The sequence below is a fragment of the Erythrolamprus reginae genome, chromosome 1, assembly GCF_031021105.1.
Source record: "Erythrolamprus reginae isolate rEryReg1 chromosome 1, rEryReg1.hap1, whole genome shotgun sequence".
NCBI lineage: Eukaryota > Metazoa > Chordata > Lepidosauria > Squamata > Dipsadidae > Erythrolamprus > Erythrolamprus reginae.
Window position 1 is genome coordinate 359,070,067 of NC_091950.1, and position 21,832 is coordinate 359,091,898.

Below are 21,832 nucleotides of genomic sequence, written 5' to 3' on the forward strand. Positions count from 1 at the left end.
CACTGTGCCTAGCATGCCAGACCACTGGGGCCACTTTCACCGGCTTATGCCAGTGAAGAATTATTATTATTATTATTATTATTATTATTATTATTATTATTATTATTATGGAAGGAGTCCTCGGAGAGGGGCGGCATACAAATCTAATAAATTATTATTATTATTATTATTATTATTATTAAATCAGACCTGGATAATACAGAAGGACGTTTCAAAATTTGAAACTGCAGAGCTACAGAAAAAGAATATTTTGTTTTGTTGTTGTTTTAGAAAGAGGTCCAAGTGAGCGAAACGTGTGTTGCCATTTCTACCTGCAGCCTTCCCCTTTACGCCCTATATGGGCATCTGAGGCGAATCATCAGCAGGTCCCCCTCCCCCTCCCCCCGGGCAGGTGTTATGACAAAAGCCCCCCGAGCCTGTGGGGTCTGCGCCCGCCCAGGGGGTGGTGCTGTGGAGACCGTCCCGAACTCCTCCGTCTCCACAGCTCGAAGCCTACCCCAGGCGGCGGCGGCGGAAGTGAGTGAAGGGGCAGTATAGGAATTTCCTGTGACGTCCCGGCCCAGACTCCATTAGGCTGCAGCTAGGCAGAAGAGGCACAAACCGACCAGCTAGTGGAGAGGAGCGGGTTGCGCGCCTGGGGCTGCCAGGCCGGCCGGGGGGGCTGTTTCGGGCCGCATTCTCCGGCGGGACCGTAGAAAGGGGTGGCAGCGGCTGCTGCTGTCTTCAGAGCCGCGGGGAGAAGGGACAGCTCCCCGTTCCTTACCCCGCCACCTCCCCCCATTCCCACCCTATCCCCCTCCTCCCCTTCCTCACTCCCCCCCCTCGGCTTCCCACCACGGCCGCTCTCGGCGAGGAAACTCTGGCCTCCGCTTCCTCCTCCTCCGACTCGGACACCGGCGGAGCCTCTCCGCCACCGCGGAAGAAAGCGAGGGCTTCCCCGGCGGCGGCGGCGGAGGGAGCAGGAGAGCCCGGGGCTTCCGCGGGCAGAGCAGGCCTCACCTCATCTTCCTCCCCCTCGCTCTCCTGCGGGCTCGCCCCCCCGGCTGCCACCCCCGTCAGAGCCAGCGGCAGCGCCATGCAGGCCAACGGAGCAGGAGGGGGTCAGCAGCAACAGCCGCCGCCGCCGTCGTCGTCACAGGGTCCGGATCTGGGCTGCCTCAACGCCCAAAACGGCGAGGCCTCGTCGGGATTGACCGCCGGGGAGCAGTTGGCTCACGCCAATGGGCTGCTGCCGTCGGCCAACAACGGCGACGGCGGTGGCGGCGGCCCGAGTGTCAATAATGGGGTCTCGGCCCCCGGCGGCTCGGCGCTTGAGATGGGGGGAGGCAGCGGCGTCGGCGTCGGCAGCAGCGCCCTGAAGAAGAAGAAGCGGCTTTCGCAATCCGACGAGGACGTGATCCGGCTCATCGGGCAGCACCTCCACGGTTTGGGCCTCAAGTAAGTGGGGCGAGCCATCCCGCCTCCCAAGTGATGCGTAGGCTTAAACCTGAGGAATGTTTATGTGTTTTTTTGGGGGGCGGGGGGACACATCGTCCGGAGGATGACTTTGCCCACCATGTTTGTACTTCCAGCGCCCTGCCTCGGCTGCTCCCCCTCTTTTTTTTGAGGGGGGGAGGGAGATTTCGAGAGTTAGACGGACGGTATTCCTCTTGCCAATACCTGTTTTTATAGGAACCAACATCGGATGATGTTTGGCCAGAATATGGATCTAGGTTTGTGTTGATGAGAACAATGACAACTATGATAGACTTGTTTATTTTAAAGATCAATTATATACCTAAGGGGAGGGGAGGGAAAGACCAACATTTTGTATGTTGATCTATTCTTCTCGGATGGGAAGATATATTGGCTCACATTAGTATGTTACGTTTTAATAACAAAGACAGAAATGAAAACAGTGGGATAAACAAAAACAGTGAAATGAGTTGAAGGCAGTGAGCTGACAGGGCCTGTTTTTCAGGCCTAGTCCAATATGAACTTCGTTTTAAGAGAACATGTAAAATGCCCAACGCCACATTATTTAAAGACAAATAAATTACAGAGGTTATAGTGGTAAAGTAGCATTTTGAATATAAGAATGTGTGAAAAATGTTCAGATGGGTCTAATAGAGAAGCATTTTAGATTACAACAAAACATCCCTACACATCTAGATAAACGATCTGTAATTTTAAGCTAACATTTGAAACTGTAGATTGACAATATTAAAACCAAACTTGAATATACCTGTGTCTAACTCCCTTGGAATGTACTTAAAATTAATGTCAAATATGTTGACTCTTGTGTAGCTTGCAGCACTGCAGTACTTTGAGCTGAGTAATAGGCATCCATTGCAATGGGGGAGGGTGAAAAATAAATAAACATGGTACACCAGTAATTTGGATTACTATAAGTTGTGTATAATAATAGTAGTAGTAGTAGCTAGTTATATATACCGGTATATATATATGTTTTGTGTCGAATAAATATACACACACACACACACACATAAATACTTAAAATACATATATATGCACACATATACATGCTCATATTCATATATAAATATGAAGACCTTAGTTTTCCAAGATACGCTCTATGTGTGTATATATATGTATTATATATACATACATATATATGTGTATATATATATACAGTACATACATACATACATACACATATATATGTTTGTGTGCGTGTGTATACACACACAGAGACATATACACACATATATATATACTAGGCTCCCTTCGTTTTCATCATCAGCAAAATCCTCAGAGAGGCGGCATATAAATCCAATAAATAAATAAAATATGTTACGCACACACATTGTTACACTATATATGTGTGTGTGTTTTCAGTCTCCCTTAATTTTAAAAATTCAGAAAAAACATATATATAATATATATTATATATTAATTAATTAATTAAGAGGTTAATTCTCTGCTTTACAAGGCAAAAGTTGCAGGTTCAACTCCCAGTGAGGTTATGGCTAGCTGATGAGGCCAAAATAAGGCTGAAATAGATCTATCCTAGTCTCCCTTAATTTTCAAATTCAGCCAAAACATGTGACACACATACCACACACACACACACACACACACACACATAATGTCTTAATAAGGTGAGAACTTGAACCACTGCAGGAATAGAATAGGTTGATATTAATTTAGCACAGAATAAAAATGGGATTGACAGAAGTCAAGAGGCAAACATTTAAGATTTTTAACACAAGGAAAACAGTATTGTTCATTTTAAATAATTGGGAAGGTAAGAATATATATTGATTATTAAGTAAATAATTTCTTATGGAAAATATTTATGATGAAAATAGTAGAAAAATATGTCATATTTGCTAGAATTTATTGAGAAAGCCCAGGTAAATTTTGTTACATTTAAAAAAAATTTGTACTGAGACTTCACTGGATGGCTTATCTATAAGAATAAAGACTGGTCAACTTTTTAAAAACACTATGCCTCTCTCTCACAGCCAGACTGTTGATCTTCTCATGCAAGAGTCAGGATGTCGTTTAGAACACCCTTCTGCCACAAAATTCCGCAATCATGTCATGGAAGGAGAATGGGATAAGGTAATAATTTAAAGAGGCATAATATGGTTGCCTAATTGTAACAATGATTGCAACCTTATGCATAATATCTTAATAAAACCAATCTGTTCATTACAATGAGACTTAACTCTAAGTAAACAAAAATAAATCTAGATTATTAGTTTTTAGATAATACAGTATATTTCACCAACGTTGGTTTACCATTTTTATTTTTCTTAATTGTTTTTAACATTGCATTTTCTAGGCTGAGAACGACCTGAATGAACTGAAGCCATTGGTGCACTCTTCTAATGCAATTGTGGTAAGAGAGGCTCTTCAATAAACTCTAGATATAAAAAATATATTTTAATAGTTTACGTTGAGATCTGCATACTTAGTTATATATGTATGTCAAGAAAAATATATTTTCCAATTTCCAATTAAAAAAGGAAAAAGCTTATGCTTTGTATGCAAACTTTCATACATGTATCAATGTAGCCAAAATACGTATCTCTCTATGGAATCAACTCCCCCCCCCCCCACCCAAAGTCCTTACTGCTCCCACCCTAATGGCTTTCCATAAGACCACAAAGACCTGGCTTTGCTGGCAGGCCTGGGGGCCATGAATTAGATTTAGATTTTAATTGGATTTGTATGCCGCCCCTCTCTGAGGACTCAACTTGTCCAAATTGTGCATGCATGTTGACTGTTTAGTTTATTATAGGTTTTAATCTGGGTTTTATAGTTAGAATTGTATATTTTACTTCTTTTTAATTGTTTTTTGTATTTTATACTATTGTAAGACGCCCTGAGTCCTTCGGGATTGGGTGGCATAGAAGTTTAAATAAATAAATGAATAAATCTTTGAGATTTGCTTAACTAAAAGCTAAGTAACACAGTTTTTACATTTTAGGTTCTAGCGAAATCATTGGTTTGGTTTGTGAAGTTTAGAGGCATGGTTATTGTACAGGGTTAGCATATTTGTAATTACCTAGATTGAATTTTGTTTTTAACTTAATAAAGCAATAAAACGATAATTTTAGTGATATGTAGAATTATGTCTCAACTATGTAATTAATGTATTAAAGACACTAACAATAGTTCTACTACTCATTTCTCCATATGTTTTTTGTTTTGATGAAAGTGTTTTGATAAAACATTTTCCTCTGATTCAAGTGGAAAATAGCCTTTCTAAAAACAGAGGAATTTACTGGTCTGCTTAGCTTTCTTGAGGTTTCTCTGTTATCAAAAGGATACTTTTCCTGTTTTTTGCACCCTCCCACTTCACAAAGGAAGTGGTGTGCAAAACAGATGTTTTGCCACATTTATTCTCCTCTGTGAAAGTACAGTATATATTGTTTTGTTCAGTCTGAAGGCTAATCAAGTTAAATATTTTCTTGCAAGCAAGTACTTTTGTATATGCTTTCCTATGAATAGGTAGATGATAATATAAATGTAGTATACAAAAAAGCATTAAGTACTGTACTAAATAATTAAGAGGTCATCTAAGGCCTAATAAGAAAAAACCCACAAAATACACCTTTTTTTAAAAAAAGTTAAAATAGTTCTTTATGGATTGTTATTCTTTCAGTATTTTGAACATCATCTTATTTAGGTATACACAGGCTTTGCTAAAGGTATATTGAGCTATGCTCGCATTGTCTTCTATTGTAAAATGGAATAAAATGTTCTTAAGGTTCTTGTATAGATAAAATTACTATATCTAAAATATGTTCATACAGGAATTCCAATAAATTATAATAAGAAAAACCTTTCATTCTATTCACATTGGTATGTAAAATCCATTCAGTTAATAAGTAATTAAAATTGAAATCTGGAGATATCTTTAGAATCTTTCTTCAGTTCCCTTCAGTTGATTTATAACAATAGAAACAGCACTATTGCCTGTCATCTTCATACCCAAATTGCTATATTGTGTGAGATGGGAGGACTCAAAATCATGTCCCTTTAATTATTTTCCTGAATGTATTAATTTGATTTATTTTGCTCATATTCATATTATACTCTGAAACAGGTTGCAAGAAAGTAGCTCAGTGATTTGTGAAGCACTGTTTTATGGGAAGTGATAACCTGTTTTGTTATATAACTCAATGAACTGTTTTTTAAAAAAAACAAAACATTAACGAGAATCCTTTTTTGGGCAACTAATTCTAAATTTTGGTTTAGGCAAGTATTTATTAGAAGAATAGTTGATTCTTTAAGTGAACCTTGGAACTAATTTTTGGAGACCCTGTATGACTTAAGATTTCCTTGATGTGCGGTGGCTGTGTAAAATTGAAATTTTGGATATTTATATTGGATTATGTTATGGCCAGTTTAAAATAAACTTTTTCATCTGCTAGTTGAAATATAGTATTCTCTTGTAAAACTATATTTAGAAGGTTATTCTTCCTTTCATCTAATCCTTAGGATTAAAGACAAATATACAGTATCTGCCTCCCCTTCATGATAAATCATATGTATCTCATCCTATTTGCCCTTTTATTGACAAATCAAAAACTAACAGGAAAAAAAAATTGAAAGTATTTATACTTGAATTTTGATGGATTGTCAGGGAAACAATTCTGCACATGGGCTAGTTATTTACAAAATCTCCCACATATGCATCCATATTCCCAAAATTTCTGTTGCTAAGGAAGTAGTGGTTTAATTTTATGACCTTTCTTATCATAGTTGTTAAGTGAATCACCACAGTTAAGTTAGCATCACAGTTGTTAAATAAATTTGGCTTCCTCATTGACTTTGTCAGAAGTTCACCAAAAGGTAATCATACTGCAGCCAGTTTCAAAACATCCAAATTTTGATCACATATCAAAGGAATACTGCACTGGTTATTAGTGTGAAAACTGATCATGTCACTTTTTCAGTGCCTTTGTAATTTCAAATGGCCACTAAACAAATGTTTCTAAGTTGAAGACTACCTATATAAAGCTATAATAGCTATATGTTGATATTTTGGATTTTTATAAGAGTTTCCAGATAAACTATGTTGAACTCAGATTGCTTGATGTTGCATATCCTAATCATCAGAAGCAAAACTTGCTGTTCCTAGGAGGCTTATTACTAAATACAAAATTAAAGGTTTATAATGAATTCTGAATTTTATCAATTTTACTAGTCTCTCCATTCTTTTTCTTCTCCTCATTTCATTCCAAACAATGGTCAAAGAATTGAGAGGTGGACATTTAACTGTCAAGACAACCAATACTCAGTATAGAAGTCTAAGTTAAGATATCCCTTAGTCCAGTGTTTGAATACATTTAGTACAGGGAAATGTATTAATTATATTATTACATGAATTCATTTTTGTGTGGCATCTTGTTTCATAAGAGCATTGAAGAATTAGTGATGTACAAAATGTTGAACCATTTTAAATTCATAAAGTCACATTTCAAGTGTGAAATGTCTATTGTGAGTATAGAACAAGCTGTTATAGAAATGTTCTGAGTTTAAGCCACCATTGTGGACATAGGATATTTCTTAAGCAGTTACACACCCTAGTTTTCCATCCAAAATAGTACTTTGAATTTGAAATAATTCAAGTTGAAATTGTTAACATATTTTTAAGAAATGACCAAATAAAAGCACATCTTGCTAATAACATTGACAACCATGGTTCCTCAAAGCAATCCATAATTAAAGCATGCAATTATCATTATTACTCTGACATTGTTTTGTATCTATTATTTATATATACTGTATTATTTAGTTTATTGCCAGGTCAGTATTTTTAATTCTAATCAAACAACAAGAGCACTTTTAGGCTTCAGAATGTACATTGGATGATTGAAGTAGAGCACAATGATGAACTTCAGTGACATTTCTCTTATTCTTCTATCCATTTTGATGAGATCTACAGAAGCTTGCCAGACCAGTTTCTCAAGGGTCTACTTGTAGAATTATTACCATATTTTATATTATTTTCTTTTAAGACAAAGCAAGCAACACTTAATATCTAATAAGACCAATAAGTTTGATTTCCCTTAACAATTTTTAAACACAACACATCAGCAAGGGCCACAACTCTAGTTTGGAAGTCATATATAAAATACTGTATGTGTGCTTCTAGAGAAAATGGGAGCTCCCACCTGCATTTAGTGGTTAGGTGTATTTCATAAATATATCCAGCTGGCAGCTCTTCAAATTTTATTCACAAATTGCCATCAACATAAGCTATTTTTTAATATAGTGTTCCAAACAATCCTTTAATATCCGCCATTACACTTCTTGTGGGAGAGTTGATTTGGTTCCTCTGCATTCTTTAGAGCAGCTGCTTCAAAAGTATTGTTTTGCCAATTCATTTGTCTTCATTTTTGGAGTATTTAAGTCTTTTGCCAAGAAATATGCAAAATCAGTCCTTCATTGTATGTTAAGATCTTTTAAGATTTTTATCTTGGATACATTTGAAATATGAATAATAGTAATGCTAGTAAGCATTTGAAATTAATTGTAGTGCTGATATTTGTAAATATATAGCAGTGCTTGCATATTCTGATATATCAGAAATTTCATAGGAAAGATTGCTCTATGAGTATTAAAGAATTATTGTGAGTATTACCTAACATATTCCTCAATTTATTTCCCGTGAATGTTATAATGGATTGAGTGTCCCCTGGTTGAAGTGATTGAACCATATTAATGAAACATCAGTTACATGGAAAGGGTTCAGTATAGTTTGTATTTGTAGTTTATTGCTGTTTTTATTACAAAATTATTTATGCCTATTTCTATGTTATGGGAGTTTATTTTTGTGGCTGTATGTGATATGCTAGATCAGTGATGGCTAACCTTTTTGTTGTGTACTGAAAGCGCGCTCACTCGACACTGCGCAGCTGCCCACACACATAATGCAACTCGGGTGACTTCCCCTATGCCCCCCGTGCATGCGTGCATGGCCCACCATGCTTGCCTGGCCCCTGTGAATGCATCCATGCACATGTGCTACCCCACATGTGTGGCAGAAACCCAAAATTCAGGAGGCGCACGCACATGCACTATGGAGCTGAGCTGGGATGACAGCTCATGTTCCATCAGAGAAGGCACTGCATGCCACTTCTGGCATGCATGCCATAGGTTCACCATTATTGTGCTAGATTTTGTAGCATATGTGATGTTGAAGCAATGCTATCGGAAAGATCTAAAATAGTAGATAGTGATCATAACATTAAAAACAGCTCACATTAGAGAAACATCTTTCAGCTGTGGCGAGGGGGGCGTTTGCCCAGGTTCGCCTGGTGCACCAGTTGCGGCCCTATCTGGACCTGGACTCACAGTCACTCATGCCCTCATCACCTCGAGGTTCGACTACTGTAAGGCTGTCTACATGGGGTTACCTTTGAAAAGTGTTCGGAAACTTCAGATCGTGCAGAATGCAGCTGCGAGAGCAATCATGGGCTTCCCAAGGCATGCCCATGTTACACCAACACTCTGCAGTCTGAATTGGTTGCCGATCAATTTCCGGTCACAATTCAAAGTGTTGGTTATGACCTATAAAGCCCTTCATGGCATCGAACCAGAATATCTCCGGGACCGCCTTCTGCCGCACAAATCCCAGCGACTGATAGAGTGGGCCTTCTCCGGGTCCCGTCGACTAAACAATGTCATTTGGCGGGACCCAGGAGAAGAGCCTTCTCTGTGGCGGCCCCGACCCTCTGGAACCCGCTCCCCCCAGATATCAGAGCTGCCCCCACCCTCCTTGCCTTTCGCAAGCTCCTTAAAACTCACCTCTGTCGCCAGGCATGGGGGAATTGAAATTTTTCCCTCCCCCCTAGGCTCATAGAATTTATACATGGTATGCTTGTTTGTATGATTGGTCTCTTAAATTGGGGGTTTTTAGATTGTTTTTAATATTAGATTTGTTACATTGTCTTCTTTATTGTTGTTAGCCGCCCCGAGTCTTCGGAGAGGGGTGGCATACAAATCTAATCAATAAATAAATAATAAATAAAAAGTGTGCAGGTGGGCCTCTGTCAGAATTCTGTATTTTGAGGATGGATCTAACTGATCACATAAGTTAATGCAGTTAATTTACCAGCTTCTCTTTAGCAGTACTGAATATGTGCACTTATAATAGCAATAGCATTTTGACTTATATACCGTTTTGCAGTGCTTTACAGTGCTCTCTAAGTGGTTTACAGAGAATAAGTACTGTATATTGCCCCCAACAATCTGGGTCCACATTTTACCAACCTTGGAAGGATGGAAGGCTGAGTCAACCTATAAAAATAGAACAATAAGAATACAGTATGTGTTAAACTACCAAAATATTTTTGTTCAGCTATGCAAATTCCAAAGTCACATGACTACCCTGTGACAGAAAAAAAAGCATGATGCAATGCTAATCTAAAATATATACATGTTACCTTCAGCATCTTTAAAGCAGGAACAGTTCTAATAATGAAGCTTCAGTTCAACATCTAAGCTTTGCAAGCAAGGCAAGCACACAAAATACAAACCTAATATCAATCATAGGAACTTTATACTTACAAAATTATAAATTTCATAAATAATAAAATACAAATATTAACATCGAGGGACCTTCATGATTAGATTTTAGCCAGATAAAAAGTACTCTCAGGACTCGAAACATATTCCTCAAATCATCCGAATTGTGAGTTAGTGTTCTGCTCACATCTTGTTTACACAGAAACTCTTTCTTCTTGCTTAATTAGCGTATCTTTCTTGCACAAATCTGTTTTGTCACCTCATTCTGTAAGTTATTTATTTTTATACTTTTAAAGTATGATCAATTACCAGATCTGTTAACTTTGATTTCTACTAGCAGGCAGAACATATAGTAATGCTATATTTATGTATCTGTTAGAACTATGTCAGTTTTTTAAAAACCTAAGGGGGAAAAAAAACTTATTTTAAAAAAATATTTTAAAAGAAAACTTTTTTGCTATCTTGTAGATAAGAAATATCTTTATAATTCCATTAATTATTCTAAACCAACTATTTCAGGCATACTAATTTGGGCAATTAAAATAATTTTAAAAAGCATTTATGTTTTAGGACACTATTCTACAAAATGTAGTATGGAGAGAAATGACTTATACATAAGCAAATATGTTCATAGCATGGTATAGCTTTGAGAGAAGCAGGACAGAAGTCCCTTGTCAACTATAATTCGTTCTAGTTATTCATTCATATGTGCATCATGGCAAATGCTTTTTATATTCCATAATAGCATTTTTACTTGTGGCGTGTGAGTCCTTAGTAAGCAGTGGAGGAATTGTTGGAAAGAGCACAATTCTTCCAGATACCTTATCAATTTTAAAAAAGAGAGATGAAAGGGTTTCACATTGTGACAAAGATTGGTAAATAAACATTTATTTTCCTTCTCTTTATATATGGTTGTAAGATAAATTAGTGAGGTATACAGTCTCAAATAATTAGCAGATTCTGACATGGAACAATTAATATATTTTCCATTATTTAGGATACAGAGAATATCAGTGTAGATGATTCATTATGTAAATGTTTGTGAAACTATGAGTAATATATTTAATTGTGATTTTAAAATATCTTGTAAGCTGCCCTGCAAAGGCTTTGTTATGAAGGGTGGTGTACACATTTAAATAAACAAACATGTTGGCCTACTTCTTGCATAACAGCATGATGTTTTTGTTAGCATTTGGCTTAGAATAACATGTGAACTGACTTATTATTATTGTTTAGCATGATGTACAAATCAGTTTACTATAATTTTTTCAACAAACTGAAACTAAAAAATTCTGGGTTAGTAGTATCAAAGAAAAAGAACTTTAAAAAAAAAACATTTACTTTAGACTTTGTTTAATAGCTTGATCATATAAATGAAAATTGAAAAAAGCTACCATTTACATAAATCAAATTTAAGTGGTGTAGTCCAGAGATGGTAAACCTTTTTCGGCTCAGGTGCGTGCCCACACCCATAATGCAGTGCCCTCCCCCCACGCATGCGCCCAACCCCTGTTCTGCTCCCCCCGGCATGTCCACAGGCCTCACTGAAGGCTCTGGACTTCTGCTAGGCCCATTGGGCTGTTTATTTTTCGCTCTCCCCAGGATTGAGGAAAGCCTCCGGAAGCTTGGTCCAACAGGCCAATCGGAAGTTTAGAAATGAAACGGGAATGGAACCTCACATACTTTGTCCCATTTTTTTCTGCAGCTGGAAAAGCTTACCTGAAGGCCTCCAGCTGATAGCAGAACTCTGGATCGGTCTGGAGCTCTGTTATCTGCTGCAGAGGCCTTTAGGAAAGCCTTGCTGGCTGCAGAAGAAATGGCCCGAGATGTGCGAGGCCTGGCTGCAATGTCCAAAGCAGTTCCTGAAGACCTCTGATAGGAAAAAAGAGGCTGGAGATGAAACACACAAGTGAACTTTCCATTGGGCCATTTCCGGAAGCATAGGGAGAGCAAAAAGGGCCGAAAATAAGCCTAAAAATCAACTGGCCAATACATGCATGCATGCTGAAGCTGGCATAGGTGCCCTCAAGTATGGCTACGCATGCCACAGGTGGCATGGCATGCGTGCCACAGATCCACCATCACAGGTGTACTCTGTCCTGAAGTTTAAGTTTAAAAATAGGTGAAAGAAGTCTATGCTACCATATGTTTTACTTTAAGTTTCTTCAGTGTTCTCTTTGGAAATTTGAGATAATGGTCTGAGTACTACAGAAAAGGCCCTAGTGAGAGCTACAGTTAAAAAAACACTTCTATAATGACATGTAGGCCTAATTCTCATTAGGACTCCCCCTGATATTTTTTATATATTTGCTTATTTTTGTTCTTGCTCTAGGCTGATGAGTACAATTCCAAGGAAAGCCATACATAGCCACCATTGTTTTATTTTCTAAAAAAAGTGAGTGGGTGTCATTTGGTACCCAAAGACTTTTTCTTTAAAAAAATGATGGTGTTGGAAACTGAGGCTGTGCAGCATGGCAATTTCCCATTTTTAATAATATTTGTTTTAACTGGTAAATAAGGGCCTGCCAGGTACCAAATGAGTTGTCTTTATTTACATTGGCACATCAGAGTACCATTTTAGGAATCCCATGAAATAAGTATTTTAATTTTAATTTTTGAATACTTTGCCAGACAATATAATAAAATTTTCTCTGGCTATCATAATGGACATCTTTGGTCACACTGATGGATGATCTCTGGCAAGCTCGAGGTAGGGGTCATTTCACCATCTTGGTGCTCCTTGACCTCTCAGTGGCTTTCAATACCATTGGATCCTTCTGTGACGATTGGAGGGGTTGGGAGTGGGAGGCACTCATGGGGGTTCTCCTCCTTTCTCTCTGATCAGTCTCAGTCAGTGTGCGTGGAGGGACAGAGATTGACCTCTAGGCCGCTCCTTTGTGGGGTGCCACAGGGGTCGGTTCTCTTCCCCCCTCCTATTTAACATCTTAATGAAACCGCTGGGCAAGATTATCCGACAACATGGGGTGAGATATCATCGATATGCTGGTGATACCCAACTTTACATCTCTACCCCATGTCAATTTAGCAAAGCGGTGTGTTGATGTGCCAGTGCCTGGAGGCTGTGAGGGTCTGGATGGATGTTAACAGACATAGAAATAAGTCTGACGGCAGAAAAAGACCTCCTGGTCCATCTAGTCTGCCCTTATGCTATTTTCTGTATTTTATCTTAGGATGGATATATGTTTATCCCAGGCATGTTTAAATTCAGTTACTGTGGATTTATCTACCACGTCTGCTGGAAGTTTGTTCCAAGGATCTACTACTCTTTCAGTAAAATAATATTTTCTCATGTTGCTTTTGATCTTTTCGATCATGTCCCCCCTTTTCCTTCTGTCCTCCAGACTATACAGATTGAGTTCATTAAGTCTTTCCTGATAGGTTTTATGCCTAAGACCTTCCACCATTCTTGTAGCCCGTCTTTGGACCCGTTCAATTTTGTCAATATCTTTTTGTAGGTGAGGTCTCCAGAACTGAACACAGTATTCCAAATGTGGTCTCACCAGCATTCTATATAGCGGGATCATAATCTCCCTCTTCCTGCTTGTTATACCTCTAGCTATGCAGCCAAGCATCCTACTTGCTTTCCCTACCGCCTGACTGCACTGTTCACCCATTTTGAGACTGTCAGAAATCACTACCCCTAAATCCTTTTCTTCTGTAGTATTTGCTAACACAGAACTGCCAATACAATACTCAGCTTGAGGATTCCTTTTCCCCAAGTGCATTATTTTACATTTGGAAACATTAAACTTCAGTTTCCATTGCTTTGACCATTTATCTAGTAAAGCTAAATCATTTACCATATTACAGACCCCTCCAGGAATATCAACCCTATTGCACACTTTAGAGTCATCGGCAAATAGGCAAACCTTCCCTACCAAACCTTCCCCTATGTCACTCACAAACATATTAAAAAGAATAGGACCCAGAACAGACCCTTGTGGCACACCGCTTGTAACCTGACTCTGCTCAGAATACTCGCCATTAACAATAACTCTCTGATGTCTACGCTTCAGCCAGCTGCAAATCCATTGAACTATCCAGGGATTAAGTCCAATCTTCACTAATTTATCTATCAGCTCTTTATGTGGAACTGTATCAAAGGCTTTGCTGAAGTCCAGGTAGGCAATATCCACGGCACCACCTTCATCCAACACCTTTGTGACATAGTCAAAGAAATCAATGAGATTAGTCTGACATGATTTGCCTTCAGTAAAGCCATGCTGATTTGGGTCCAATAAGTTATTGTTTTTTAGGTGCTGATTTATCCTCTTTTTGAGTAGAGTCTCCATCATTTTAACTACCACTGATGTCAAGCTAACTGGCCTGTAGTTACCAGCTTCTTCTCTACTGCCCTTCTTGTGGATAGGCACAACACTGGCCATTCTCCAATCCTCAGGAACTTCTCCTGATAACAAGGATTGGTTAAACAAATCAGTCAGGGGGGTAGCAATGACAGATCTGAGTTCTTTAAGAACTCTGGGGTGGATGCCATCTGGACCCATTGCCTTATTTATCTTTAATCGTTCAAGTTCTTCTAAGACATCGGCTTCTAAGATCACTGGAGCTGAATCCGTACAGCTGGAAGCAATGCTATATCCCTCTATAGTATTATTTTGTAAGGTGTCTTTTGAGAAAACTGAACAGAAGTAGCTATTGAAATGGTCAGCGATCTCCTTATCCTTAGACTCAAGCTCAACCCTGACAAGACTGGATGGCTGTGGGTTTGCCTCCAAAGGACAGTTTGATCTGTCAATTCATAGCTCAGGGCAGGAAATACCTTCTCGGAGTGGGTCTGCAATCAGGGTGTCCTCCTAGATCCGCAGCTGAGACTGGCTCACCATCTCGGCTGTGGCTAGGGGGCCTTTTGCACAGATCCATCTTGTGCATCAGTTGTGGCCCTATTTGGATCAGGAGGCTCTACTCACAGTCACTTACTCCCTTATCACCTCATGGCTCGACTATTGCAATGGACTGTACATGGGGCTACCCTTGAAAAGCATTGGGAGACTACAACTGGTCCAAAATGCAACGGTGCGAGCTGTTGTGGGTGTACCTAGGTACACCTACATCACACCAACACTCTGTGAGCTACATTGGCTCCCATTCGGTCTCTGGATGCAATTCAAGGTGTTGGTTATCATCTTTAACGCCCTACATGGCTTAGGGCCAGATTATGTGTAGGTCTGCCTTCTGCCGCATACCTCCCAATGGCCAGTTAGGGCATACCGAGTTGGTCTTCTCAAGGTCCCTTCTGCTAGACAAGGTTGGCTGGTAGGACCGCGGGGGAGGACTTTCTCTGTGGTGGCCCCGGCTCTATGGAATCAACTCCCCCCAGAGGTCCAAACGATCCCCACCCTCCTGGCCTTCCGAAAGGCCATGAAAATATGGCTTTGCTGATAGGCCTGGGGCTGGTGAATGATGTCATCTTGCCCCAGCTGAATGAATGTGAATGTTTTAGTATTAAAGGTTTTTTAATTGTTTGTTACTTTGTTTTATATTACTGTTCACCGCCCAGAGTCTGGAAGGAGTTGGGCGGCTTATAAATTGCAATGATGAAGATTATGATGATAATGCCAGTAGACCACATGGAAACTCTAACGTCTGTAGAAAAATCCCCACATACTCTCCAGATTAAATGAAAAGTAAAATTTAAAAGCTTCAGAGTAAATAGAGCGTCAAGATGTTTTACCAGATTTCATTGTTTCCACATAAACAATGTAGAATTTTCCAGGTTGATATTTATTGATCATTCAAGTTTGGGGCAAATTATTTTATTTTACTTTGCCTCTACAGGTATGTAATTTTTGAAATTTTACAATAAATATGTGTTATTTTTCTTAATTCAGAATCTGAATTTTCAAAAAATCCTAGTTGTGATTCTCAGAATCCTCCCAAAATTTCTTTCAATTTGTAATTGAAAGTGGTACTCAAAACTCAGGTGAAACCATTGTATGAAATAGATTTTTCACCTGCTTTAATTTGTTCTGATTTTATTACTCTTTAAATCTCTTATCTTGGTGGTTTATACTACAAAAAGTGTTTCAAATGTTTAACACTGGAAATAACAATACAGTGTTCCCTCGATTTCCGCGGGGGATGCGTTCCGAGACCGCCCGCGAAAGTCAAATTTCCGCGAAGTAGAGATGCGGAAGTAAATACACCATTTTTGGGTATGGACAGTATCGCAAGCCATCCCTTAACACTTTAAACCCCTAAATTACCATTTCCCATTCCCTTAACAACCATTTACTCACCATTATTACTGGTACTCACCATTGAATAAGACACTTAGTGATCCTGATATTTATACTACGGCTTGACTTCCTGGCTCCAATCCTTCCCCGCAGGGAGGCGGAACCAATTAAGATGTTCCGCCCCAGACGCCTGATGGACCCAGAGGGCTTTCAGATGGCGCTTGGGGTTATTCCAGATGCACTCGTCCACAGTTCGGCGGAGTCTCTTGCGGAAGCCTGGAACAAGGCTGCAGCGGAGGCTCTTGATCGGATTGCGCCTTTGCGACCTCTCCGCGGCGCTAGACCCCGTAGAACTCCATGGTTCAACGAGGAGCTCCGGGAGTTGAAACGCCAGAAGAGACGTCTAGAGAAGCGATGGAGGAAGAGTAAGTCTGAATCTGATCGAACACTTGTAAGAGCTTTTATTAAGACTTACAAAGTGGCGCTCAAGGCGGCAAGATGCGCGTATCATGCCGCCTTGATTGCATCAGCGGAATCCTGCCCGGCCGCTCTGTTTAGGGTGACCCGCTCCCTTCTTAACCAGAGGGGAGTTGGGGAGCCCTTACAGAGTAGTGCCGAGGACTTTAACACGTTTTTCGCTGATAAAATCGCTCAGATTCGGGCGGACCTCGACTCCAATCGGAAAACAGAGTCGGCTGACAACGAGTCAGTTGAGGTGACTGGGGCCCGTACTTGTCCACCTGTCTGGGAAGAGTTTGATCTGGTGACACCTGATGAAGTGGACAAGGCCATTGGAGCTGTGAGTTCTGCCACCTGTTTACTGGATCAGTGTCCCTCCTGGCTGGTCTCGGCCAGCAGGGAGGTGACACGGAGCTGGGTCCAGGAGATTATCAACGCTTCCTTGGGGAGGGGATCTTTTCCATCATCCTATAAAGAGGCGCTCGTGCGCCCCCTCCTCAAGAAGCCTTCCCTGGACCCAGCCGTACTTAACAACTACCGGCCAGTCTTCAACCTTCCCTTTATGGGGAAGGTTGTCGAGAAGGTGGTGGCACTCCAGCTCCAGCGATCCTTGGAAGAAGCCGATTATCTAGGTCCCCAGCAATCGGGTTTCAGGCCCGGTTACAGCACGGAAACTGCTTTGGTCGCATTGATGGATGATCTCTGGCGGGCCCGGGACAGGGGTTTATCCTCTGTCCTGGTGCTTCTTGACCTCTCAGCGGCTTTCGATACCATCGACCATGGTATCTTTCTGCACCGGCTGGAGGGGTTGGGGGTGGGAGGCACTGTTCTTCAGTGGTTCTCCTCCTACCTCTCCGGTCGGTCGCAGTCGGTATTAGTGGGGGGGGGTCAGAGGTCGACTCCGAGGTCTCTCCCTTGTGGGGTGCCTCAGGGGTCGGTCCTCTCCCCCCTACTATTTAATATCTACATGAAACCGCTGGGTGAGATCATCCAAGGGCACGGGGTGAGGTATCATCAGTACGCTGATGATACCCAGCTTTACATCTCCACCCCATGTCCAGTCAATGAAGCGGTGGAAGTGATGTGCCGGTGTCTGGAGGCTGCTGGGGCCTCCGGACTTCTAATAGATTTGTTGGGCTGTTTTTTTACCATTCCCAGGGTTCAGGAGGATTTCCTGAAGTCTGAGGAGAGCGAAAACAGACAAAAAGAAGGCCGAAAATCAGCTGACCAGAGCTGACATAGGGTAACACCTTGTGTGCCCTCAGATACGGCTCTGCATGCCACCTGTGACATCTGTGCCATAGGTTTGCCATCACTGGTCTAGTATGAATCACATGAAGACATCTATTATTACTATTACTACTACTGCTGTACATCTCCTTGGAATGTTGTTATACAGGTTTCTCTCATATAGTTAAGTGGAATTAGTAGATTTCAAGTCATGGTATTGTTTCCTGTTTATAATTCTGTTCTTCTTAAACAAATTGCATTAACAATTAAAACTTTACTTACAAATAATTAAAACCTTTAATACTGCCTAGGGGCATATTGTAAAGTTCTGCTCCCATAGTTAATGTGGATTCCCACTTGAAGACATAGCATTTGTAAAATATACACTTCTTTGTATAGCTATAAAAGTGCACAAGCATGCTAAGCAAAATTATTTATTGGACTTGTAAAGTGGTTACATGGCAAGATGGTGAACAAAGCAGAAATTGAGGTGGGGAGAGGAGTAAAAATGGGGTAGGAAATTATGACACATAGGCTGTATAGCTGTACTTAGTAGAAATCAGATGAAGTATGGGGGATGAAAATGTGGAGATGTTAATACTGTTTCATGTTGTATCAAAATTATAGAGCTAGAATGGTTATCATTTCTCAGAAATGGAATGTAAAGTGCTATTTATTTTTTGATTTAGTAATCAAGTAGTGTTTATTAACCGATATTCAGAAAAAGAAAAGTTCCCCATCATATGAGTTTCTGAATCTTAGAGTAACATTTAGTCTTTAATGTAGGTGAGATTATGTATACATTTTAGCTTATCTTTGTAAGCTAGTAGAGTGGGGGAGATGAGAATGGACATGGAGAATAGGTCTAACATGTAGGGATTTATCAGGAATAGTTTGTGGACATCAGTTATATTGTTTGTTCAACTAATTTGGTCCTTGCACTATCTGAGTTGCAGTTGATTCACCCTCTCTACCCTGCTCACTCTCCCTCAATCCTATTGATATGACCTACTAGTCAGCATTGTTATTACTGAACTGTAATCTTGACTTGTTTGATCCAACATTGAGGTACTCCTCAACTTACAACCATTTAGGGAGGTTTTGTGCTCAAATATGGTTGTAAGTTGAGGACTGCCAACCAGTGTTCCCTCTAATTTTTTTTCGGTGTGGGCGGAAAACTATAGTGTCTGAGCAGCAGTCACTTCAGGACTGGGCGGCATAGAAATATATATGTATGTATGTATGTATGTATGTATGTATGTATGTATGTATGTATATATATAATGTTTTTAGCATATATATATATATATACACACACACACACACACACACACACACACACACACAGAGTGGTCCCCCGATCATTGCGAGGGTTCCGTTCCAGGACCCCTAGTAATGATCGGGTTTTCGCGAAGTAGCGCTGCTGAAGTAAAAACACCATCTGCGCATGCGCAGATGGTGTTTTTACTTCCGCAGCGCTAGCGAGGAGCCGAAGATTGGGGTTCCTGGGAAGGGGACTCAGCTGGGAAGCGGCGCTGGGGTTTCCCCACCGCCCACGCAAACTCCTCGCTGCCGCTCGCCCGCCCTTCACCCGCCCACGCCGCTCGCGCCGCTTCCCAGCTGAGTCCTGAAGCGAATTCGCTTCAGGACTCAGCTGGGAAGCGGCGAGAATGAACGGCGTGGGCGGGTGAAGGGCGGGCGGGCGGCGGACAAGCCGTTCGCTCGCGCCGCTTCCCAGCTGAGTCCTGAAGCGAATTCGCTTCAGGACTCAGCTGGGAAGCGGCGAGAATGAACGGCGTGGGCGGGCGAAGGGCGAAGGGCGGCGGACAAGCCGTTCGGTCGCGCTCGCTCGCGCCGCTTCCCAGCTGAGTCCTGAAGCCAATTCACTTCAGGACTCAGCTGGGAAGCGGCGAGAATGAACGGCGTGGGCGGGCGAAGGGCGGCGGACAAGCCGTTCGCTCGCACTCGCTCGCGCCGCTTCCCAGCTGAGTCCTGAAGCCAATTCGCTTCAGGACTCAGCTGGGAAGCGGCGAGAATGAACGGCGTGGGCGGGCGAAGGGCGGGCGGGCGGCAGCAAGGAGTTTGCGTGGGCGGTGGGGAAACTCCTCGCTGATGCCCGCCGCTCGCCCTCCCGCCAGCAAGAGGGGGAAGACCTAGGGAAGCCGCCCAGCAGCTGATCTGCCCGGCGCCATCTACGCATGCGTGCCCATAGAAAAAAGGGCGCGCATGCGCAGATGGTGTTTTTACTTCCGGGTTGCAAAATCGCCATGTAGCCATTTCGCAATGATCGGGGTCGCAATACCCGGGGGATCACTGTATATATATTTCCCTTCTATTTTATTGAAATTAATAATAAAACAAAACCAAAATCTATTACTATTAAAACTAAAACAACCAGCAAAACAAAACTATTAATAAATCTATGCTTTAAAATCCACTTAAATAGTTGAGCTAGTTTCAAACTAGATTTTGATTTTCTTTCTCTCTTTCTTGCCCCCATTCTTTTCTATCTGTTTCTGTCTCTTTTCCTCTCTTCCTCCCTCCCTCTCTTTCCCCCTTCTCTTCTTTCTCTCTCCCTCCCCCCTCCATCCCTATCACTCTTTCCCTCTTTCTCATCCTTCTTTCCTATTTCTCCATCCCTCCCTTTTTTTCCTTCTTTCTCTCTTCCTTCCTCTCTTTTTTCTCTCTGTCTTACTCTCTTCTTATTTTTCCTGCCCTGCAACACCACTCACTCGCACAAATATGTTTTTTGGGGCCAGAAGCACGGGGGTTCCTGGGAAACTTTCCTTTTTCTCTGGGACCCGGAGAAGGCGGCCGTCGGATTTGGGGTGAAAAGGCTCGGAGGCAAGAGCCCCGCCATCACCCCGAGCAATTCGCGTAATGAAGTAGACTGCTGAGGCACTGGGCAGTACCCATGGGAAGGTTGGGGGAATTGCGACAGGGCGGCGGCCGGGCTTGGGCGGTGGGGGAACCGCGGTAGGCTGGCGGCGGGTGGGCCACGGCAAGCCGGAGAAGCCGTGGTAGGCTGGCGGCCGGGTCTGGGCGGCGGCAAGCCGGAGAAGCCGTGGTAGGCTGGCGGCCGGGTCTGGGCAGTGGCGGGTGGGCCGTGGGAAGCTGGGGAAGCCGCGGTAGGCTGCTGGCTGGGTCTGGGCGGCTGCGGGCGGGCCGCGGCAAGCCGGGGAAGCCGTGGTAGGCTGGCAGCCGGGTCTCGGCAGCGGCGGGCGGGCCACGGGAAGCCAGGAAAGCTGCGGGAAGCCGGGAAAGCCGCGGCGGTGTGGGAAGCCATGGTAGGCTGGCGGCCGGGTCTGGGTGGTGGCGTGCGTGCCGTGGCAAGCCAGCAGCCGGGTCTTGGCGGCGGGGGAACCGCGATAGGCCGGCGGCCTGGCCCAGGGCCCCCGGTCATCACCCCCCACCCTCGTTCCCATAGACCCCCCCACCCTCGTTCCCATAGACCGCGCCGCCAGACCCAGAGACCCCCAACGGTTTTCTTACCTTACCGGGCCAGCAGCTAAACAACCATTTGGCTGCGGGGCGGGGGGGTGTACGCGGAGAACGTCTGGGATTTAAGGGGCGGGGAAGAAAGCGGGCCTATAATTGCCCCTTTCTTTCCCGCCTTTACTTGAAGTAACTGTTGCTGCAAACTGTTGTTTACAGAGCAGCGGTAGTTCCTTTAATTTCAAATTCCGGCGCAGCGATCGGTCCTGTGCGCTGGAATTTGAAATTCCCGGGCTGGGGGTTAAAAACCTCTGCGCTATAGCGCGCTGCGCAGCTTAGAGGGAACTATGCTGCCAATAGTGAACTGGCTCAGAGGCCCCAGGATTCATAGTGTCCATATGTGCCGCAACGGAGACAATACCCTGTCATTGGCAAACTTCATTGTCCAGATGGAAGAAAAAGAGGACTATGCTTCCATAATTAGTAGCCTAGTGCTTGGA

General features: G+C 42.3%; 1 protein-coding gene across 3 annotated transcripts in view; it reads left to right on the top strand.

The window, feature by feature from the left end:
• Positions 1 to 506: 506 nt before the first annotated feature.
• WDR26 (WD repeat domain 26) overlaps positions 507 to 21,832 on the top strand; it is a 45,397-nt gene continuing 24,071 nt past the window's right edge. Inside the window, exons 1-3 of one of the 3 annotated variants that reach the window (XM_070734344.1) lie at positions 507 to 1,437; positions 3,468 to 3,567; positions 3,791 to 3,847. In XM_070734344.1, the coding sequence (XP_070590445.1) occupies positions 1,076 to 1,437; positions 3,468 to 3,567; positions 3,791 to 3,847 (519 nt within the window). In that variant the 5' untranslated portion in view covers positions 507 to 1,075. The remainder of the gene's footprint in view (positions 1,438 to 3,467; positions 3,568 to 3,790; positions 3,848 to 21,832) is intronic. The other 2 variants (XM_070734346.1, XM_070734345.1) reach the window with 2 other exon arrangements.